General features: G+C 39.6%; 1 protein-coding gene across 6 annotated transcripts in view; it reads right to left on the reverse strand.

The window, feature by feature from the left end:
- Window positions 1-21,958, reverse strand: part of DCUN1D1 (defective in cullin neddylation 1 domain containing 1) — a 36,777-nt gene extending 14,819 nt beyond the window's left edge. The window contains exons 1-4 of one of the 6 annotated variants that reach the window (XM_082692398.1): window positions 21,860-21,958; window positions 5,288-5,504; window positions 3,372-3,540; window positions 555-685 (exon numbers count right to left, since the gene is read on the reverse strand). In XM_082692398.1, coding sequence (XP_082548524.1) covers window positions 555-685; window positions 3,372-3,540; window positions 5,288-5,504; window positions 21,860-21,871 — 529 coding nt within the window. In that variant the 5' untranslated portion in view covers window positions 21,872-21,958. Of the gene's footprint in view, window positions 1-554; window positions 686-3,371; window positions 3,541-5,287; window positions 5,505-16,842; window positions 16,864-17,259; window positions 17,582-17,602; window positions 17,676-21,842 lie in introns of those variants that run through there. The other 5 variants (XM_082692400.1, XM_082692401.1, XM_082692399.1 and 2 more) reach the window with 5 other exon arrangements.
- Window positions 21,959-24,630: the final 2,672 nt, after the last annotated feature.

The following is a 24,630-nucleotide window of genomic DNA, read 5'->3' on the forward strand; positions in this document are numbered from 1 at the left end:
ATAGGATTTCTGCAGAGGATTATACTTGATAATCTTCATTTTTATTCTTTCTTACAACTTCCAAACAAATCATAAACAAAAAGAATAGATTTCTTTAGCATTCTATGACTCAGAAATCTTACAATGCTATTTCTACAGATTCACAGTGAAATAATTTATGGTCCTATGAGCCTATAATATCTTCTAGATAATAAATATTATTTTATATATATACAATACATATACACAAATATATATACACATAAATATACACAAGTAAATGTATACATGTATGCCAGTGAAATTTTAACAACTATTTATTTTCTGTATTACAGTTCTTAAAAAAAAAAAATCAGTGGTTCAGATATGGTATCCAGGGTAACCTTATTATCTATCATGTATGGTATTTTCTGATTAATTAAAAGTTCATTGTTTCTTATTGTTTTTCAGTAACTGGTATTTTCATGATGACTTAATGCTCAAAACACAAACCTTTCTATTACCAAAAAAAAAGTGACACTGTCAACATATTTAAATATATTTGAAGCACCAAATATAATTTTAAAAATTCTTACCTAATCCTTTTTGTCCTGGATTCTTTGCAAAATTAAAAGTAAACTGGTAAAAATCCTTAAATCGTCCTGGCTCTTTCAGTTCTTGTTCCATCTTGGGTATCTGGGCCTTTAGCTTTTCTATGCTGTCACATCTACATTATAAAATTAAGGTTTATAAAATATAAACTTTTCAATATAAAGGACTTACATATTCCTATGGTAGCTTTAATTTATTTCATTGAACTTTTTTAAAAAATCAGTTGAAATTTTACCTTTTTACATTACATAAACAAGTATGGGGTTGGCTGGAGGAAGTAAAGGTCTGGAGTGATTAAGTGTCAGAATTACCATTTTTAAAAGAAATGCAGTATTACTTTTAATTATGTAATTCACTGGACTATCAGCATACCCAAATTATAGAAGTCAGCTACAGTGAATAGAATGTATAGTAATCACCATAACAATCACCAGTTTCAACAGTAGTAGATACTCCTTACCTGGTAACAAGTCACATGTCTAGTACTCTAAATGAAAGCACAGTGTCTCTTCCTTAGATGAGGAAGCATTCTCCTTGAAAAGGTGTTGTTATACAAACTATAATAATAAATACCAGATGAACCCCCATCATCTCCAACTGCTTATCTCAAATCAGTATTAAGCTTTTTCTACATCTGCAAAGCATTCCACTCCAATTCAAAGAACTGAAAGGGTCTATGTACCCATCTTACTTTCCACATAATAGCGTGAAGGCAGAAATCCTTTTTTTTCTTTTTTTAAGATTTTATTTATTTATTGGGGCATCTGGGTGGCTCAGTGGGTTAAATCCTCTGCCTTTCAGCTCAGGTCATGATCCCAGGGTCCTGGGATGGAGCCCCACATCGGGTTCTCTGCTCAGCAGGGAGCCTGCTTCCTCCTCTCTCTGCCTCTCTCTCTCTGCCTACCTGTGATCTCTGTCTGTCAAATAAATAAATAAAAATCTTTTTTAAAAATTTATTTATTTATTTATTTATTTGACAGAGAGAGAGAGAGAGAGTGAGAGAGCCCGCACGCAAGAGAGCAAGCAGGCACACAGGCAGGGGGAGTGGGAAAGGGAGAAGCAGGCTTCCCACCAAGCAGGAAGCCCAATGTGGGGCTCAAGCCCACAACCCTGGGATAATCCAAGATGAAAACAGCCACTTAAGGAATGAGCCACCCAGGTGCCCCAGAAATTCTGTTTATAGATTCTACAAACTATCATTGCATTTTTCCTTCTAATCATTTCTGCTTTTATTTCTCTTCTGTGTTCTTCATAACACCTTCTAGCTCATTAGTCTGTAGATTAAAATTTTGATTTGAAAGTTCATCACATTTTATATGAATTCAATTTCAAATGAAAAATAAGTGAGTTCTAATGGAAACTGTCCTAGTACAGAAAATTCTAACAAGTTCAGGATAGGTCAGGTGCGGGAGGCAGAACAGTGTTTAGACCAGTTATTAATTTATTGCTCCTCAATTTTAAGCCTACCGTTCTTTGCCCTACTTTGTGACTATTTGCGGTCAACTACCAATTGTCAGGCTTTGTTTTCTGACCAGTTAGCTCACTGTTAGGTTCTACCAATAGAGGGCAATGAGCGCCTGGAAGAGGAAGAAGGAACTTTTTCTCTCCTAGTCTGTTTTCTGCAGAGAGCAAAGGTTTCTGTGTGCCGGGAGCTCCCAGCAGTATTCAGCAATGGTGGCAACTCACATGGCCCAGCCACAAGTGGACTGCAGCCAGTTTTTCTCAACTAGAGTGGCAGGCAAAGCAAGCACCACAGGCCTGGTGTTCCTGCAGCGGCCACACCCTCTCCTTGGAACTTCTCAATCTCAGCCTTGCAGGGATTTCTTTCTATCTAGGTTCCTTCTTTGCTCACTTCCCACCGCAGTTAAGGGTGATGGTGGCTTCCTCATCTGCCACTTTTGTTATATCTTAGAATTTTCTTTTACCTCTTTTACACAGTACTTTTTAAATTTTCCCTGTTCAAAGTACTGACATGGTTTTTGTGTCTCTTCTGGACCCTGGATGATTATAATGTTCCTAGGCTCGAGAATCAGAATGCCTGGGTTCAAATTCTGGCTCTCATCCTACCTAATTCCATAATTTCTCTTCCTCTTCTCTAAAATGGGTAAACATTACTTCTCTCACAAAGTTGTTGTGTAAGTGAAATACTTATTTACTTAGCATAGTTTCTGAAATAAAAATGAATGTTCAACAAATGTTAGCAGCTATTATTACTAGTCGTCTACTGAACACAGAAGAGGGCAGCAACCCATTACGGCTCCATATACTGAATACTTTTTCATATTCTCATTTACTATGGACAATTAGATACCATAGGTAAAATCTCTACCCATGACTTTTTAATTTATTTATCCCAAGACATTTAGCTAATCAGCTGTTCAAGGTATAAGTGGAACAAAAAGCAATTAGTAACTTCTAAGATTTTACATTCTAGGAGTTTGTTTACAAATTCAGAGTTCACAACCTCACAATGAGAAATAAACTACAGCTTGCTCATTTCACTTATCCATGTTAAATATTAAAGCATAGTAATTTATTTTAATATAATGAACCTTCCTTAGAAACAAAGGATAAAAGCATAAGGCAAATGGAATAGGCTAAACTACACAGAAACCTTGACAAACCCAGGAAAGAATACAACATGGGAAGAAGCTAGCAAACTACCCCATTTCTCTTTACACCAATGTTTGTAGGTTGGTAAATTTAAAAACTGATATTTACAAATTCATAACACAATTCATTTCCACAGTTAATTCTCATAGTAATGTACCTATAATTTCCTGTGATGATTATAGACTCACCCTAACTCTGTCATTCCGTCCATGAACTCTTGTTTGGAGAACTCACACTGTGTTGCTGCTCTGAACTTCCATGCAATGATCAACACACTGATGCTGGCGGGATCGAGTGCCAGGTCATCACAGAACTGCTGAATACCATCTATTCCAATTTTATTTTCATCTTGAGGATCTTTAAAAATAACAGTGCAATATTAAATTAGTGCCATACTTTATTATGCTATGCTTAAAACTGACAAAGTAATGCTCTATATTCCATTTTTAAAATGTTCATAATGGATCAGAGATATGAAATGGTAATACTCTAACATATTTTCCCACTATGATATTTTTTAAAAATTATTCTTACTAACATATAATGTATTATTTGCCCCAGGGGTATAGGTCTGTGAATCATCAGGTTTACACATTTCACAGCACTTACCAAAGCACATACTGTCCCCAATGTCCATAACCCGACCATCCTCTCCCCATCCCTCCACTCCAGCAACCCTGTTTGTTTTGTGAGATTAGGAGTCTCTTATGTTTTGTCTCCCGCCACATCTCTTCTTGTTTAATTTTTCCTTCCCTACCCCCACAAACCCCGCCCTGCCTCTCAAATTCCTCATATCAGAGAGTCTTACGATAATTGTCTTTCTCTGATTGACTTATTTCGCTCAGCACAATACCCTCTAGTTCCATCCACATCGTTGCAAATGGCAAGGTTTCATTTCTTTTGATGACCTCATAGTATTCCATTGTATGTATATATACCACATCTTCTTTATCCATTCATCTGTTGATGGACATCTAGGTTCTTTCCATAGTTTGGCTATGGTGAACATGCTATATAAACATTTGGGTGCACGTGCCCCTTCGGATCACTACATTTGTATCTTTAGGGTAAATACCCAGTTCCCACTATAATATTTAAAGCCATTTTGTCCCTGAAATGGCATTCTTGAGATGAACAGGAAGATTTGAGGGGGTGGGGAGGTGGGCACTTGATTTTTAAGTTTTATTTATTCGTGTGAAAAATGTCTCATACTCATACACACTCAGAAAATCAGACATTCCTATACCAAAAAAAGGATTTTTCTGAACATATGTATAGAATTTGTTTTCTTACAGCAAAGTTCATTTTATAATGGCAATCACTTCTTAATATCAGAAAAACTATAAACTCTGCAATTCAATCCCAATCTCAACAATATAAACATCTGCTGTTCAAATTAAAGAAAAAACCCAACTATCTATATATTTACTGATCAGATGGCAAAAATTTAAAGTAATGACAAATACAAGAAGAAAGAGCCACTCATACAATGCACTGTTGCAGGTGATTTGCTAGTATCTCTAAAAATAAAAAACGTGTGTATCTTTCGGCTTCTGGGCATAAGTTAAGCATAAAATGTAATCCCACTTTAGGAAAATTTTTGAAAGAAAGTATGTATACTTCTGCATAAACATAAAAGATATGGAAGGATCCAGACTAGGCTATCAAATATTGGTTCCCTCAGGAGAATAAAGAGGGAGAAGCGATCTACTTCTTCTTTATTCATCTGTTATACGTTGTTTAACTTTTCTAAAGTATTATTTCATAGTTCTTTAAAGGTTGTTAAAATTATTTCTTAAAATTGGTTCAGCAGAATTTTATGAAAATGAGGGGGAAAATCCAGGCCCCCAGTGACTATTCTAAAACTGGATCTTGGGGGGAAAAAAGAGGGTGGGGAGGATAATGGAGGAAGAAAGAAAGAGGCTAAGAAGAAATTTTAGTGAAAAGAGGGAAAGAATTTTTCTCAGATCTCCTGAAGTAATTCTAAGATCTACAGAGCTCTGTTGGACACATTCACCCAATTTATGTTCTATGTATGCCTGATTTCTCATAAGCATGTAACTGGAAAACCTGGTTCAAAATATTTAAAGTCACAAGCACTCACCTTTGTATCTATTGTATAGTTGTTCTAACTTCTTCCTGTCCAATGATCCTTTTACACTCTCTCGTATATAAAGCTCAGGATTTTGGAAAAAATTGTCTGTTGCAACATCTAACTTCCAGTCATTTTGAGACAAACAACTTACTGCTGTTTTTTCACTAGATTGTGTGAAGATCATAAACTGACGAACTTTATCCTTCTGCGATGATTTCAACTTGTTCTATTGAAACCAAAAAATAAATTGAAACTCTACATAAAATCAGGTGACTATATCTACATGGCTAACTAATCACTCTTAGCAATACTTTTTCCTCGTAAAATATTAAAATATTTCAAGTCAAGCCTTATTTTTGATCTATTAACCAAATAAACAATTTTTTTAATGTAAAGCACAAAGTTTGGTATTATTTTACAGAAGAAATTAAAAGGCGAAGGAAATTCAACCACCCTGCCCTTCTCTTAAAAGTGGATCCTGAGCGCATATATAAAGGTTCTAGAAAGGGAAATACAGCTATTTTCAAGACCTTGACCAACCACAAAGCTCTAAAGGGATGCATAAGGGGTGGTGGTGAAGAAGTGACATTATCTAACCAGCCAGAGTCAATGACTCCAGAGAACAATGAAATTAACAGGTGTTACTTGCAGTCTTAAAACCTTTTATAAAGGATATAAGGTACAATTCTCCCAACCCCACCCCTTGTTTTCTTGCTATTTTTACCAAATGTGAAAAAGAAATATGAGTACCCTACATTTCTCCTGATGGTGTTCAGAAACCAAGATAATTATCAGAAGAATTTCCCCATATTTGCATTCAAATAGAAAGCAGTGCAATATGAACAAATACCCTGGATCCTTCCAACAAAGGTAATTTTAATAGACTTTTTCTTTCCCCTGAAAGAATCAACTCTTTCCCTTGGCCCAAGCCTAGCAGAGGCTCTCCCCAAACAGGCTCTCTGCTGTAATAACCTCTCCTTATTTGCCTTATGCTGACACAGATTCCTTTCTCATCTGACCTGAACTCTGTGCAAAATTAAGATGGGCAAATAGGCCCTTTACTCTCCCAGTATCAAGGACCATGTTTCTCCCTCTCCTTCCACCCAAAGTGATCTCCTGTGCAATTTTAACCTCCCCATTATTATTCTTCCCCCTACCAAGTCCTATCACCATCTCTCAGCAAAGTACATGAGTTCTTGCTGAGCTACTACTTCAAGGGGGGAAAAAGCACATGAGTAAGGCACACATTAATAGAGTTCCATGGATTAAGCAACACATCTGAGAATCCCAGCCTCTTTGATCTAGCCCAAACTGACAGATCACAAACCTCAATCCTGATTGTACAAATGAGAAGAGACCCAGAAAGTTAAGGAATTTGTTCAAAAATCACCCAGGTTATTATTAGTAGAAATGCTACAGGAAGAGAAAGATCTCATTAATCTGAGTCTTCGTAATCTTTCCACAAACCACACTACGTACTGTACACAGTTATAAGCCTTTTGAGATTTTCAAGAAAAAGACTACCAAAAATATAAATATTTCCACCTTACTGCAGAATAAAAATAAGAACATGCAAAATCAAATATGAAAACTAACCCTATCTCTTACAATATGAAAAATGTTTATGTTCTAGAGTCTGATTGGTCAGCCACACTCCTCTCTCTGTAAATATGTTATTGTTTAGGGTTACAGATTAAAATCTCAACCTCTGTTCTCCATTAAAATAAAGAAACTACAAATTCACAAACCTTGTGCTACCTCACTAATAACTCTATCACCTCTGGAAACCAGATAACTCATACCACATTACACAACACATCTCTCAGATGTCTAGGATTCTTCCCCTTTGAAAAGTATCTTCTCATATGAATCACAATGAAATCAAATGCCAACACAGATACCCACCTTATTTTAATATACTGTTTAACTGAAAGGAAGCCACTTTGATTTCAACTTGTATTATGAAATATTTTTAAAATTAGTATACCTTTTTCCCTCGAGAGAGTGAGTACACTGATATACATTTTAATTTTTCTTTGAAGAATAGAGAAGTATCTCATGGTCACTATGATCACCAGTGACCACTGTATAAGGTTGTAAACGTGCTGGAAGATTAATCTGAAGTATACCAACTACAGGCTACATCCTGGAAATTACTTTTTAATTAAGTCTGAATTAACTTCTTTGTATTAACTTCTTCCCATTCCCCTAAAGCTGGAGACAGAAAAACAATCAGCATTATTTGGAGTTTCATCATTTAATATTAAATCCAGTGCTCTGTTCCCTGAAACTTGAAACATTTTTGCTGAAAAGAGGAAGGAAAAATATAGCTTAAGTCACTTATGCAAGCCAAAAGAACGGTTCAGTCTATAATGACTTCTTGTCACAGTGCCAGATATAAGAAAACTGGGGAACAAAGATAAAAAATCATCCTACCCACACAAATTAGTAACAAAATTATACAAATGAATCATTTATCTTATTTGAAAAAAGGCATATGTAATAAATAATGTCTTTGTATATATAAATTAAACTGTTTTAACTGGTTAAAGTTTCCAGTATATAGGGCAATATCAATATATTTTGAGGAAAGGGCTGCAGCTACCTACTTCCAACACCATAAAGGTTAATGAGTGAAACCTGGCACAGAACTGATAGGATGGGTTTCTGCTAGGCCAAAAAGTAATAAGCAATCCCATTCTTGCGAAGTCTGGTAAGTGCCCTCCCCTTTTTGTACTTATAATGCACTCTTACCATTTTTCTGTCAGCTCTCTGTCCCTAGAATCAATCTTAGCCATGTGCTCCCCTACTAGGGAGGATATACTCAATTCTATAGTCTCAGAGTCTGTCCTAGAATAAAGCTGGAATGTACTACATATAGTTTGCCCCTTCCCCAAGTTCTCTAGGAGACCTCTAACACTCCCACCCTCTTTTCCCAAGCTACATGGTGACATCAGGCAAGGTTTTCTGATTTTAAGAGCATGGCATTAAAGGTTTAAATTTCTATCAACTTAAGGAAGAGAAAAACGGTATCTAGCCAGCAAAAAATTATTTACAGGGGGGATGAGAGGGTGGATAGAAAACTAAAGTACAAGACAAAAACAGATGGATTTTCTCTATTTCTACTACAAACGCAGTGGGGATCTTCCTGAGAGCAAAACATGTAACTACAATGATTCAGCACTCAAATATGTATATGTCATGTACTTTGTTTTAGTTTGTTCCTTTTTTTTTTTTTTTAAAGATTTTATTTATTTGACAGAGATCAGAGGTAGGCAGAGAGGCAGGCAGAAAGAGAGAGAGAGGAGGAAGCAGGCTGCCCGCTGAGCAGAGAGCCTAATGCGGGGCTCCATCCCAGGACCCTGGGATCATGACCTGAGCCGAAGGCAGAGGCTTTAACCCACTGAGCCACCCATGCGCCCCTAGTTTGTTCCTTTTAATCTTATTTAAATCAATCATTAAATAAATCATTAAATAATACATTCTTCAGTACTCAAATATGCTATCAAATTTTCAAGGAAATTCAGTATTGAAATATGCAAAATGTATAAAATACAGAATATATTCTGGTTATTTTTAATTCTAGCAAAAAAAGCGGGGGAAACAAGAGGTAAGGGGAGAGAGGAAGAATAGGAGAGTGAGAGGAAGGGAAAAAAGGAGAGAAGTGTTATCTTTTGTAACATAAAGTTAATTAAAATTGTAGGCGGTCACCAAAGTTAGAGATTCTATTATAATTTTGGACAGTAAAAAACACTTATTTGTTCATCTTTCCAAAATAAAAAATACAGTTAACATGTATTGTTCAATACTTAAGTCTAACATGTCTGCAACTTTTTTTTCACTCAAGAAATTAATGAATCACATTTAAAATAATAGTTTAAGGGGCTCCTGGGTGGCGTAGTCAGTTAAGCCTCGGCCTTTGGCTCAAATCATGATAAGGGTCCTGGGATTGGCTCCCAGCATCAGAGCCCAGCATCTCCCTCCCTGCTCAGTGGGGAGTCTGCTTCTCCCTCTGCCCCTCCCCCCACCAGTCCTTTCTCACTTTCTTTTTAAAAATTATAAAAAAGTAAAATAGCTTATCTGGGAAAAAAATGCTTTGGATGTAGCCAAGTATCATATAGTCAAGTACATTTTACCACTGAACCTATAAAGTCTTTGTGATAGAAGAATGAGGACTTAGAAAGGCTTGGGATGCCTGTGTGGCTCAGTTGGTTGGGTGTCTGCCTTGGGCTCCTGTCATGATCAGGGGGTCCTAGGATCCAGTCCTGTGTTTGGCTCCTTGCTCAGGTGGGAGCCTGTGTCTCCCCCTTCCTTTGCCTGCTGCCCCCCCTGTTTGTGTTTTCTAACAAAATCTTAAAAAAAAAAAGAACAGGGACTTAGGCTCTACAATAATGATCTTAATGTTAAGAAATTCCTTTTAAGTATTTCCCTCCAGAAAAATAATGAACATGGAAAATTATTTCCTAGTCAACTAAGTTCTAATAATTCCAAAATGGAAATAATTTTTAAGGGCATTATGAAATGCAAAAAAATTGCATTTTTAAAGCAAAAAATTAAAGATACATAATTTCTATTATTCTGAATTTTCATTTTCTCACCCTTAAGTTTCAAATACAGTGTGAATACAAAAAAAGAGAGAGAGAGAGAGAGAGATACTAAGGTCTTTACACTTTTAAAAGAATTAATTTTCTAACTTAATTCTAGTTCTCTCAGGATTTGATGAATCTAGCTCACAAAAGGCATTTTAAAAATCAAAATACTGTAGCAATCACCCATAATACTCACTAAATGCTCTGTATATTGAGTCTCCTGGGCTTACCATATGATTAACAGTTTAACTTTACCTGAAACTTAGAAGAGCTAGTTTAAGTCCAGAAAAATCACACTTTCCATATATGATACATAGTATTCAGTAGCTATAATCAAACGTTACCAATATCCCAAGCCACTCATCTATAAGAGTCCTGGTAAGATTACCAATCTGAAGTCAAAGTGGGAAGAAAAATCAATTCAACTAATGAGACTACCCATTCCTAGAGAAGATTTTCACCTAAGGGCAAAGTTCTGCAGGAAAGCCAGACTAAGAATCTACGTAGAAGTTAGAAATCCTCTTCTCTTCTACCTGTACAGAGAGGTAGTATATGATTAGTGTAGACTCTCAAACCAGACTGGCAGGATTTTAATCCCACCTATGCCTCTTAATTGCTGTGTGACTTTGGGAAAATTACTTAATCTCTGTGTGCTTCAATTTCCTCATCTATAAACAGGGTATGAGGTTACACGAATTAATTCAGGTTAAACTCTTAGAACTATACCTAGCACACAGTAAGGGCTCCTTTCAAGTTCATGAAGGAAAGAATACTCCAGAGAAAAAGAATTTATGCAAATGATAGAATAATCATAACCAGAAAACTAGCAGCTAACATTTGAGCTCCTACTGTGTGCCAGCACTACACTAGATATTTAATTATTAACAATCATGCAAGGTGGTTATCACTGATTACAATTTACCAATGAGAAAACCAAGCCTCAGAGCTCAATTTATCTAGAGATAGACTTAAACAAAAAGTAGCAGAGCTAGGAGAGAAACCCTGGTGCCTGGCTTCAGGGCATGCAGTCTTTCCATTTATTCCGTATTGTCATCAAGTGAAAGAGAAAACAGAAAGGGCAAAAGTGCAACCACTGACTAATTATGTGTGAACTGGAGGGAGGAGGGGAATTGTGAGCAATATTTCTTCACCTATTTTTACAGAAAAGTTAAGTGATCAATTGACCTTTCCCCAATCTCATGTAAACAATCTGCATTCTGACTAATAACTGCCCATTAAGCATTCCCTCACAACCTAAATAAAAGGCTAAATTAGGGATGGAACTTCCTTTTTAGCGTTTTTGGGAGAGGAGGGAGATGGGTCATTTTTTAAGAAAAGTAATTCAACAGGAAGAAATATGTGTTTATTGTCATGTCATCGTCTATTTTTAGAGCTGTCCACAATCTATATCTTTAAATGTAGAGATGGAAAACTGCAGGGTACTCAGTCAGTATTTCCTTCTCCAATGAGAAGGCTTGAAACCCAGAGAAAATACTAACACGTGTAGGTTTGCCCCCAAAATATAAACAAACATGTACAATTTCAAATATTAAGCAAAACAAAAACAGTATTATTTTAAATTATAATCTGCAGTTTAGAATAATTATTTATGGTTAGGCCTGTGCCTCTTACCATTCTTCCATAAACTTCCTGTACTTACAATGACCAACTCTTAAGATGTGTCGTACTAACACTAAATTGAATGTGCAATTATACAATTATTATTGTCAATGATGTTTTATATAATAGCAATTCATCTGAAAAAAAAATACTACAGAAAGTATACTTGTAAGATTCAAACTGGTTTTGTATGTTTCTCAGTTTTGTTTGGTTCAGTATGATCTTCCTCATAGGTTTTAAAAAAGTATCCCAGGGTACCTGGTTGGCTCAATCAGTAGAGCAGGAGACTCTTGACCTCAGGGTTGTGAGATCAAGCCCCACGGTGGGTATGGTACCTACTTAAAAAATTTTTAAAAGTGTTTTTAATATACTAAAAAAAGTATTCTGTTGACAGAAATTTAAAGGATTTTCTTCTCTTCACCCTAAGAATTACTAGATATCCAAAAGATGACTTCCACTGTAAACAGAATATAATGTTTTGATTTCAGACTGTTCTATTAAAAAGTTATTTTTACTAAATCCTGATTATCTATAATAGAACAGAAATAACCTCCTTAAAATACTTCTGTTAGCCATCATATTTCAACTGGCTCCCCCAAACTAATTTTTGAACTTCTAACAATCAGTCAAGGTAGCTAATTTAAACTTGCTTCTCCTCTCCATAAACATCTTCTCTAAAGAAATCTAGAATTAACAAAAAGATTACTCAGGCGAAAACAAAACAAAAAGAATTAAATGAGATTTTAAGAGGCTTCATAGTTAAATAACTTATAATGATGACTAATATTCAAGAGTCATGTGATACTTATTTCATATATAAATGATCCTTAAAAATTGAAATCTCCTAATTCTAAGATCTGGATCTATTCAAATCCTAATTCCAAAAATTTTAGAATCCTATGAATAATAAATAAGCACTCTAAAAGTTTACTGAAATGAAAATATCCTAATATAACAAAGATATGGGCCATGAACTTCAGCAATTTATCTCTGCTGCTGAACACCACGTTGTGTTGCAGGATTCACAGGTATAATGCAAAAGAATTCTTTAGAAAAGAACTCTTTAAAAGTAAATCTCTCTTAAAATTTTACAATGCAAACAAGCAGCCTAATCACCATTCGTAATTGGGTACTAATTACACAAAAGGGATTCAACACAGTAATGAAAATGCTTTAGTGGCATTTTTCTCTGCTGTTTTTGCTTTTTCTTAGGTGGGGTATGTACACCTAAAATGACGAGGTAAACTAGTAAACTAGTCAGCAGGTTATTCAAGAGCTTATTTGTGTCCACAAAGCAACTGAATCCTATCTGGAACTATTTCTCTTCATCAAATGTCATGGCTCATACTATCACACCTTGAACAGCACACGCTGAAATTCAAAAAGGAGGTTTCTCACAGATTTTCATTATGCTTGACCCAACCTATAGGACCATAATGGAAACAGCAACTTGACTCAATGAGCTCGGCTTTTTTTAAGCTTAAAACAAAACAAACCACCACCACCAGGAGAGTTCATTTTACTTTCAACTTTTTTACTGTATGTACCGAGAGAGTTTAAAGTTTTTCAGTTACTTAAAATGTTTACATCAGATCATTTCATTTGATACAGAAACAACTAGGTCACTAGGAAATATGATAACAAAGAAACAAGAGTGAAACTAATAAAAAATTCCACACCTATACTGAAAGAGCATTTGCTGGGTTTAAAAAAAAAAAAAAGTTGGGGGGGGGGAGATGGGGACGTAGATAAAGTGTGCTAATCAGACACCAGGCTTCTAAGTCATGCTCTGCCACATACTAGCTCTTTAACCCTGGTCAAATCATTTAGAACTGCTAAATCTCCATTCCCAGATATATTAAAAGGACTTAGCAATACCCATGTCAAGACTGAAGATTAATAAGAGTTGTAAATTGCCTGACTAGCAGACAGTATGTTCTCAATAAATGTTAATGTCCTTCCTTCTCTTCAGAGGCCCAACTTTCTGCATATAGCTACTAAACTATGTACAAACTACTAGAACATATTCAAAAGCAATACATGGAAGAGGTTTTGTTGTTTTTATTAATTAGCATGGTTAGGTAAACTCAATGTTCAGCTAGTTTTTAATGAATACTAGAGAGTCATCTTAAACAGAATTGAAAACCCTATACACAGAAGTTGCAAGGTAAAGAAAATTATACTAAGGGTTTTGTTGTTTTTAAAAACTGCTTTAAAAATTACTGCCTACAGGGACACCTAGGTGGCTCAGTGGGCTAAGCCTCTGCCTTCGGCTCAGGTCCTGATCTCAGGGTCCTGGGATAGAGCCCTGCATCGGACTCTCTGCTCAGCAGAGACCCTGCTTTTCCCCCACCTACCCCCGCCTGCCTCTGCCTACTTGCGCTCTCTCTGTCAAATAAATAAATAATCTTTAAAAAAAAAATTATTGCCTATAATATTGTAACTGGACTCTATAAGAGAAGAATCTATCATACCACTCAGAATCCTTCAGTGGCTTCCCATTTCTCTTGGAGTAAAAACCCAGTATCCTTACAATGCCCACCCATACCCACCCATCTCTACTCCTTACCACTCAGATCTCATCGGCTCTAATGCCCAAATACCCGTTGCCACCATACAGTGCTCCAGCCACACTGGTCTTACTACATTTCTGCATGGCTTAAAGCTTCATCTCCTAGTTTGCTCTGCTCAAAATTCACCTCATCATTGATGCAGACACCATTCTGCAAACCCACTACCACTGTGTCCCCACCCTTTTCCCAATACCCCTCCTTAACACTGTTTTCTCCCACAGCAGTTAATACCTTCTAACATAGTATAAGAAAAATATATACTATGTTTATTTGTGTCTCCTTACTAAAATGTAGCCCTCACAAGAGGAGGGATTTTCATTTTTTCTGTAAAACACAAAAAATACACACATACACACACACATATTCCCAATGCCCAGAACAATGCTTGACACAAAGTGTTTAATAAATAATTGCTGAAATGAATTAAGGCCCTCCTTTAATTTACTTGTGGATATGCAAAAGAATGTGAAATAAGTTCTAAAAAGACAAACTTAAACAGGACTACCTTCATTTGGACTTATAAACTCTGTATTTGCTGAAGGTACGAACTTAAATTTCTAAGTCCACATTTTTTAAAAAGCCATTAAAAGCATTATAATTAACATCATTAGTCATCCATTTGACATATTCATTAATAACACATGGGTTTTCCTCTTACAAGAACACTATAATTTAATATCAAATCCAATTTTCAACAATTTTTCTAGATTCCATCTGAGTTAAGATAACATGTACCACAAATATTGGCAGAAATAGTAAATCAGGAGAAAAAGTTTCAGTTCTGCAACAGTTTTGCAAATTTGAACCTCAAAACCTCCTTGATCCTCAATTTCTTCTTCTGTAAAAGGGAAGAGGAATAAAACAGATGATCTCTGGAACCATTTCTGGTCTAAAAATCCTATGCCATGAATATAAAAATTTAGTAGGTTACCTGGCACACACTTTTTACACTAGATGAAATTAAGAATCAAAATTTTTATCTGAATAGAACTTTAGAAATCATCAAATTCGATCCTGTCATCTTACAAATAAGAAAACAACCCAGAAATGCTGAATACTTTTTAAAAGATTTTCAGGAATAACAGAATACTGTCTAGTTTTGAAGTTATTTTTGGTCTATGTATGTGTCAGGTAGGGCTAACTGAACATTTTTTACACAAAATATTTCAGATATCCTATCATTTACCCTGGAATTAACAATAACATGTCTTCTAGAAATAGGCTGAGTTACACATACTGAGAAATACCAGCCCAAAAATTTTGTCAAGAAACAATTTTAATTTATGATGAGAAACTTAACTAGAAAAATCTATGGCCTAACTTCTATTAGAGTGCATGGTGACTGAGTTTCTAAACTAACAAGAGCATACCAAGACAATTCTAGTGACATGATCTGAGTTCAGCCACAGAAAGTGTTTTAAATTAGTGATATGTTGCCACTACGGGTATCATTAGATGACTTATGGCTAAGTTCCAAAACTAGCTAATGTAATATTAACAAAAGGACAGAAGCTTACAAGCTCCAATCCAAGCTGAACTCTTGCATGAACCACATTAATCCTGAATTCCTGAGCAGGTGATGAGCATTATCAAGAGCCAGTTAGAGGATGCTTCTGATTTACAGACTATTATAAACAGAGCACATTACAGTGCTCTCACAGAGTGTTTACCAGGGAATTATATTTCATTACTTCAAACTTCCTACTTATCTACATGCCAAGAGCCTAAAAAAACTCCAGGAGTAATGTCTATGACCCTCAAAATACTTTAAAATTTAGAAAATGTTTAGATGCCCTCGTAGATCTTTGAACACAGCAATGTCAATCCAAAGATTAACCTGTACTTTATGGCAGGTTTTCTTACAAATACAAATGGCAAATTTTCACGAAACTTACCATGGAATGTATGACAAACCAAACCACATATCCATAAGTGACACCGAAATTCTGCCAAGTTAGAGGCTGGAGCTAGGTAAGTGTTATTCAGCAGAAATAAGCCCAACTAAAAACAAAGATACTGGGACAATCCCTTAACACAGACACACACATATACCGTCCTCAAAGAGGCCTTTATGTTCCCCATGAGCAAAAGGACAACAATATCATTTTTACTGTCTATTCATACAGTAACCTGCATGGAATTCAACTCATGCTCAAACTATAATGCAAACATCACTTCTGGAAAAAAGAGAACCCAAGAGAGTCAGGTACAAGATTACCAAAATGTAAACAGATAACTTGACTACTACTTTTTCAAGCTCCTAAGAAGACTGTTGTTGGGGGGGGGGGGGTCCCCCAAAGAAAAAGAAGAGGCGAATAACTTGACAAACTGTTTTTTAAAAATCACAAATGGTCTTTAACTGGCATAATAAAGCAATTACTCCTCCCATCCCAAGCAAATTAAACATGTGCTCAAAAGGTAGCAAGTCTGTTTCTCCTAATTTTATAAAATGAGAACAGGTTGCACTTCCGTACTCCCTGCCCCCCCCCCGCCCCGGCCAAGTCCCCCAAGCTCAGCGGTTTCCCATGTTCTGAGCGGAGAGGCGACTATAACCTCCACCAACTGGCCAGTTAAACTCTCATTTTCCAAAAGCATGGGACGCATCAAGAGGTGATGGAGAAAGGAAAAGGGCTAATACCCCACCCCAAGCGAAACAGCCTGGAGACTTGAGGGGTGTTGGAACCGGAGCGGAGGAGGGAGAGGAGCACCGGGAAAGTCTTTCCTTCTCGCCGGCGGGGCGGAGGGGGAAGCCCCGGCTCCGGGGCGGGGGGAGGCTCCTCACCCGGAACCCCGGACCCCGGTCCCCGGCCAGACACAATGGAGCCGGCGAGGGGGCCCGGCAGGGGCAGGGCCGTTGCCCCATCCCCTCCCCCAGCCCCAACGCCTCCTCCCCTCGCGCCGGGCTGGGCGAGGGGCACCGGGGGCCGCGCCCCGCGCCCCAAACTCCCCGGGGCTCCCGACTAGGCCCAGCTCCGCTCCGCCTCCTCGGCTCTCGCGTAGCGGCGGCGCCCGGGCGGGAAGGGGCGAAGGAGGAAGGGAGAGGAGGGAAGGAGAGCCCCGCCGAGGAGCGGACGGAGGCCGCGGGCCGAGGCTCGGGGCGGCGGGGTCGCCACGGGGCGGAGGGCGGCGGGGCGGGGGTGCGCAGCTGCGCCGGCCCCCAGCCGGCGGGGCGGGCGGCCGGGCGGCCGCAGTGCCTCACCATGTTGGTGTCCTCCAGGCCTCTCCCCTCCTCCTCCGGCTCCGCAGCGAATGGACGGCGGCGGCGGCGGCGGCTCCTCTCACGGGCTTGCCGGGCTCCCGCTCATGCGCAGTGCGGGGCGGCCCCAGCGCGGCCCGAGGAGGCAGCCCCGGGCCTCGGGGAGGCGGAGGGACTGGGGCGGGCGTCCGGCACCCCGCGCGGGGCTTCCCCTGGGCGCGGGGTGCCCCAGGGCGGGGGGTGCGGGCGGGGGAGGAAGGGGGGCGACGCACGCCCCTCCACGCGCTGACATCCTCCCGTCGCGCCGGTCGGTCTCCGGCGGGGTGGGGGGCCGGGGGACACCCACCTCCGCTTCCTACGCGCTCCTTCCGCCGGAGGACGGTGCCGGCTGTGTCTAGACCGTTTCGAGGAGGGGACGAGTGGTGGCCAATAACCTGAGCAGCCGAGGGAGATTGGAAGGGATAGGACCGAGGCGCTAGATCCATCCCAAGCCACCCCTCCCCATCAATAAAAAAGAAAAGAAAAGAAGTGAAAACACTTCCACCCTGTGTTTCCATCTTGGCCCCCCCGGGTGCAATATCTAGACTGCATCAGGTCCCCTGTGTGGACATACCAGAGGAGACCTTAGTCTAGCCACGTGGGATCCATAATGTCCTTCAGCCTGGCACAGTTTCTTCCCAGACCTAAATGTCCACTGGGAGACCAGTGTGGTGGCCTTGGAGTTCTTGGCCAGGAGTCCTGAGGGGTCAAGGCCCAGCGCATCCAAAAATTGCAGTATCAACACCTACTATTTGCTCTAAATATCCTCTTAGGTCAACCTTACTAGGATAAGTTTTGGGAAGTACTGTGGAATTTTTTTTTTTTTTTTTTTTGGCTGATGGTTGACGTCACGCCAGGTGCACCGTACAGGCTTGATCTATTCTTGGTTCTAAGTCCAGTGAGGCTGAGGATACCAGGATTCTGAGCTAGGGTTCAGTTGGACAGGAATGTGCTTACAGGGAGTTCAAAACAGTTTGGAGTATGGTCCTTATCCTTAAGAAATTGACTAACCAGTTGGACAGATGAGACACTTACCTACAGGAAGGAAATAAGAAAACAGGTAATGAAGCAAACCTAATCAGAAAAATCACATCTAAGACTGAGCCAAGAGTTTGGATGTGTTCCAGAACAGAACCAACTTGAATCAGCCTCTTAACCACTATCCTCACCAACACCTTTTTCCCTCCAACACGGGCATAAGCTACCAGATCAACCCTGTAACTTCAGGGCTTTGAAGTTTTTATCAAAGCCACAGAACTTCTTTGGCAACTCCCCAGGGCCCCTTAACACTTCCTAGAGCCAGCCATATATCAGGAGTTTCCAGACCTCTACTAAGACAGATCTTTGGCCACCACAGCCCCTTGCTAGGTTTTGGGTAAACAGCTCCTTGAGGGCAGGACAGATCTGCTTTGTGTAGCCAGCCTGAAGCTGGCCCACATCCCTGGAGGTTCTCCAGGAATTCCCCCAGAGTTGACCTGAAATATGAACTAACATCTAGGGTCTTAATGAAAAGGATTCACTGTATCTCTTTCTCCACAGTGTTATATTTAACCAAAGTAGTAACTCACAGGTTTTCTTAAACTCTTTTTCTAATTGCCAGATCCAAAGTACATTTCTCAGTTCTCATTCTACTTGACCTCTCTCCTGCATCGGAACACTTCCTCCTTGAATTTCCTCTCCATCATTTTCCATGATTCCACTTTCTTCTACATTTTCCTCCTTCTTCTATGAATACTCTCCTTTGCTGGCTCGGCTTTCTTTGGCTCTGAAATGGTCCTGAACCATCAGTGAATCTCCTCCTGTATACAGCGTGCACCGTGTTACACTCACATTTCCACAATGTCAGCTGCTACCTTGATCTTGAGGAGTACTGAATCTTGACTTCCAGCTCCTGAGTGGCAGGCCTAAACACTAATTTGGTCCCATCACCATCACAGGCCCATCAATTTTGACAAATCCCAAACCTTATCCCAAGCCTGCTTTTCCTCCAGTCTTTTTACCACATCACCCAAACTAGAAGTCCAAGAGTCATGCACAATTCCTTCTACCTCAACCCCTTAATCTAATCGTCACCAGGTCTTATCAGTTTTAACTTTGACTCTCCACCCTACCCTCCATCCCCCAGCAGAGCCTTGATCATATCTCTTCTCATCAGTAACCTCCTAACTAATCTGGCCTTTACTCATTCCCCATTGCTCCAGACGTATCTTTCTATAATACAAACCCAAATTTGTTCCTTAAAATTCTCTACAGGCCCCATAAACATGAGTCTCATGGGTGTGGCATATGAGGTTCTCTCGCCATAATCTGTCCACCAACCTTGTCATTTCCCCCCACCTTCCACACAAATACACCTCAAATTTCAGTTTTGGTAAGCCAAGCCTGCAGTACTCAGTTATGTCTCCTTGCTTTCTTTCCTCCTGCTATCCCTGTATTGAAGCTGATACTGTTTGAGAGCTTTCCATGTGCCATGCACTGTTCTGAGCCCATGGCACACACTAACTTACAAAATCCTCACTTCAGCCCTATGAACCCCTGTATTGAAGCTGATACTGTTTGAGAGCTTTCCATGTGCCATGCACTGTTCTGAGCCCATGGCACACACTAACTTACAAAATCCTCACTTCAGCCCTATGAACTGTGCCCAGTGATTATGCCCATTCTACAGAGGAAGAAACAGAAGCACAGAAAGGTTAAGTAACATGCCTAAGTTTCCTTGGCCGCTAAGCCGTAGAGCTGGGATTTTTAAACCCATGTAGTCTGGCTGCAGACGATTCTTTTAACCACCACACTGTATTTCCAACCAAGACCTCATACTCAAAGACCATCTTCTCTGCGGTTATCTCCTGACCTCATTCATTCCTGGATTCCAGCAGTTAGGCATTGTTTTTCTTTCTGCACTTGTGATACCTCGTATATGCTTCTATTACACTCAGGACATCGTGACATCACAGGATAATCATCTGCCTGCATGACCACCTCCCCTGCCAGACTGTGTACTCCTCCAGGTCAGAGACCTTGCTGCACACATCTTGGAGTTTTCAGTGTCAAAGCAAGTATCTGACACATATGACATAGAATGTGCTGTGTGATAATAGATGGGAGATATCTGATGTCTGCCGATTTGCCTTAAGACTATGCCTATGTTTGTTATTGTAAAGGAATGTCTGTCCTCTTTGGCAGATGTATGTTACACCATATGGTCAGATGGTAAATGTAGTAGCAACTGTACCCATTACAGCGCTTACAAGCTACAGAACTGAATGTGAAATGGAGAATTATCACTCAGCCATCGTTATTGAGAGAAACATATTTGTTAAAATTGTCCCGATTATTTTTGAAATGGAAAAGTCCCGAAGATAAAGCACAGATTACAATATGTGATCAACTGAGGAATATTCCTTAATATGTTCACGATACTTTTTTGTCATGAGGTTTCAGATATTTAAGACAAGACTTTGAGGGGTTTTTTTAAGAGCAGAATTTTCAAAGATTATTTCCTAAGTGACAATCTCAACACAAAATAAGAAATAAGGTAGAACCATCCAGCTGAAATCCACTATTCTCATTCCCTCTGTATCTATAGACACACACATCTCTATATATAATATATGTGTGTGTATATACACACAGAGAAAGTACATGTATACATATATATATTCACTGTGCATTATAGCTACATGGACACATTAATATAGAGTATTTATAGATAGTGTAACTTTTCAAGGTAAAACATGCAACTATTTGAAAATGCATATTGCCTTGGATGCTTAAAAATTCATGTCAAGATAAATATAATCTCTGATAAAATTGTTACAGTTCTGTTTAAAGAAACCAAGGATTCCATACTTTTAAAATCTGTCTTGTAGCAAAGGGAAAGAGCAAAAGTAATCTGAAGAGACAGATTGCTAACATTTCGGGTAGTTCATCTAGCTAAAATTAAGCCTGCAGGGGAACCATGTATACATAGTTACAGTTCAAAGGCACTAGTCTGGGATCCACAGCCACCACCCTCCCACACTTCACTTGGGTGGACTTGATTTTGCCCAACATTTACATAAATGTGCTTATTGAATTCAAGCCCTCCTAGTTATAAATACATAGGAGTAAATGAGACTGACCAATGCAACCTATTTTAGTTTGAGTAAAACGTGGCATTTCAGTCTTATTGATCCAGAATGATAATATTTTAAAGGGTGAAGCAGACAGGACAAGGCCACAGGGGCAGGGACAGGCCTTAGTGCAGTTGCAAGGAATCTAATGTGAGAGCCAGAGCCCCAAATTAATGCCTAACTCACCAGAGTAGGGGAAGAAATTGAAGCCTTTTGGCTCTCCTTTCCCTAGTAAGAATGAATAGTGTGACCTGAAGAAATGAATGACTGCCTGGGACTCTTTCCCCCTGCATTCTGAACTATTTGAATAGGAATCCTTAATCGGGACAAAAGGATAAATCTTAAGGAATCCTTAGAAGAATGAGCACCATTGTCCTCTTCACACAAAAGAGCAAAGAGAAGGGTCTCCTCTAAACAGGAAAAGGGAGTATTCACCAGAACCAGTCTGTCACCTCAAGGTACATGTGGATCTGTTGATTTTAGCTGCTCCACACTCATGGTAGAGGAATGGCCTTGCAGGGTCAGCTGAGACTGGAGGCCCAGCAATGGGAAACCATCTGAGACCATCACTGATGATGTCACAATGTCCCACTGTCCCCAGGTGTCAATCCTGGACCTCCCCGCCCAGTCCCGCTTGACCCCTCCCACATGAGACTTCAGCTTAGGCTATGTGTCTGTTTTAGACAGCCCTGGTCAGCTGCAGAGAGTAAATTCATTGAAATTGTGAAGGCTGAAATAGTTCTACAGGTAGTACAGTTGATAGCCCTCCAGAATCCAGAGTGTTTGTCCCTGGATGCTTTGGGTATCTTCACTAAGGCATTTGCCACTGATGATGACAGAGAAAATGCCAGTATTAAATCAACAACAACTTCCCTTCCTGTCTTTATTCAGCGCATAGTACAGAAGGCATGCAAATTTCTCTGGGACTGGGTATTCTCAATTACAAAATGAGAAGATTGGGTTGAATTGTGGTAAGGTCCAATCAAACCCGGAGTTAGTTTGATTCTTTCCTGGTAGACAATTAGGAGCTGTCCTCAGAGATCAGGAAAGTAGAGCTTATCTCATTCATTCGTTCATCCATTTATTTCTAAGTGTATGAAGTACCTAGACTAGCACTGTATGGCAAATATAATACATGCTATGAATGTGAGGCACATAGGAAATTTTAAATTTTCTAATACTGACATTTAGAAGACTGGGAAGAAACAGGCTTACCCTGTTTCATTTTTAATATTTAACCAAAGAGATCCAAAATATCAACATGTACTCAACCTAAGATATTACCGAGATAGTTTACATTCTTTCTTTCAGAGCAGGTCTTGAAAATCTGATCTGTATTTTATACTTAAAGTACATCTTAATTTGGACTAGTCACATTTCAAGTGTTCTGTTGCCACACATGATAATGGCTACTACATTGGCCAGCACAGGTCCAGACGGTGTCTTGCCTGGAAATAGATAACCAGTGGGAGAAATAAGTACTCTTACTTCCAGGAAATAAATGAAAACCAAATAAATTGGTTATATCTATATATAACCAAGAGTAGGACAAAACTATTTAGAATTGGGGAAGCTAAGGTGTTTCAACTAGAAAAAAAAATTGGGGTCAGATTAGCTTACAGCCCTAAGAAAGAGAAAAAAATGATAAAAATCGCAAAGAAGCTCCTAATATAAGGTTATCATTTTAAAAGCAAATCTACAGAAAGAAGCAGTCAGTGAAGGAATCTGCAAGTGAAACCCAAATGGGTTCATATGTTGAGAGGACCCTTCAGGACATTCGGGAGAGGAGACCATTGGGCCGAGATCTTCAGAGACAAAATACGTGACGTGGCCACCCTCAGACAACTGGAAGGAAAATATTGTGGTTGCATATCACCACTTCGAAACAAAACAATGAATTTTAGAGAATTTGAAGCGGTCCCCCGATTTTGTTGACAGCCTGACCTAAAAGAGGGGTGCGAGGGATGAGGGTTTAGTAGTAAGGAAGCACGGTGGCCCAGGGTCAGGCCTGGTGGGCGAGCGCTGGTGACAGCACAATTGGCAGATCAGGTCTGGCTGGAAGAAACAGCCCGTGGGAGGGGTCAGGAGAGAAGAAGGGATTATTTTCATTCCTGATCTAGAGGATCCAGCCCCACAGAGTAAAAACAGAGCTGTGAAATGTGTAAGCGAACGCCTCACTCAGGCTGGGCACATATGACAGTCACACCCGGGTGAAGTGTCTGGCTCAGAGCCCAAGTTCTTAGTCCAGTCCCCCAGGCCCAGGGGTTTGGTTGATGTTTCAGCTGAGAAAAGTCTTAAAATTTGATTCCAGTCCTTCAGATGATTTCTCAAAAGAAGTAATGAATAGTCTTAAGTCCCTCATGAAGTCACTGTAGTTAGAACTTTTTTCATGCCATGTTACCTCTACATGATTTAAAAGTCAGATCCCTTGTTATTATTTTTACATGTGCATTACCTTTATATACCTACAAACTGAAGAGTGGCATCAGCTTTGAAATGTCAGAAACTGGCCTGTGGGTTCCCTGAGAAAGCCATGGACTAAGACAACTATGTTCTAATTTGGCTATCTCCAGATAACTGGGCAAATCACAGCTCTCTTCTTAGAGCCTCAACTCCACTGACTGGCAAGTCTGGGTTAGATAAATTCCTGATTTCCTTCAAGTTTCAAATCTGAGCTTTCCTCAAAAGTCTGGGAAGCATAATTTCTGCCACTAGGTCATTATTTTGACAATCATTGAATACCTGCACATCAGCCACAGTATGAGGTACTAGACATACAAAGAAAGATCCAACCAGTCCTGGTGTCCCTGCCCACCCACCCCAGGAACCCAGGATCAGGTGATGTGGAAACTGGGGGAGGGTGAGAAAAGGGTCTCTGAGAAGGCTTACAGGTACTGCATTTGAGAAGCCCAGCAGGACTCTGGGGGGTGGGGGGAGCCAGTGGCTGTGTGTAGCAGGAGAGGGTGGGCTTCAATTACCTAGATCAGCACTGGAACCAGACTCTACCATTTTATTATAAAGGTGATGCTGGCAGGGAGCCTGGGTCGCTCAGTCAGTTAAGCAGCTGCCTTTGGCTCGGGTCATGATACCCAGATCCTGGGATCCAGCCCCACTTTGGGCTCCTTGTGGGGAGACTGCTTCTCCTCTCCTCCCCACTTGTGATCTCTGTCACTATCTTGGTCTCTCTTTCTCAAATAAATAAATAAATAAATAAAATCTTTTT

This window comes from Mustela nivalis (genome assembly GCF_964662115.1).
Source record: "Mustela nivalis genome assembly, chromosome: 1".
In the NCBI taxonomy this organism is placed as follows: domain Eukaryota; kingdom Metazoa; phylum Chordata; class Mammalia; order Carnivora; family Mustelidae; genus Mustela; species Mustela nivalis.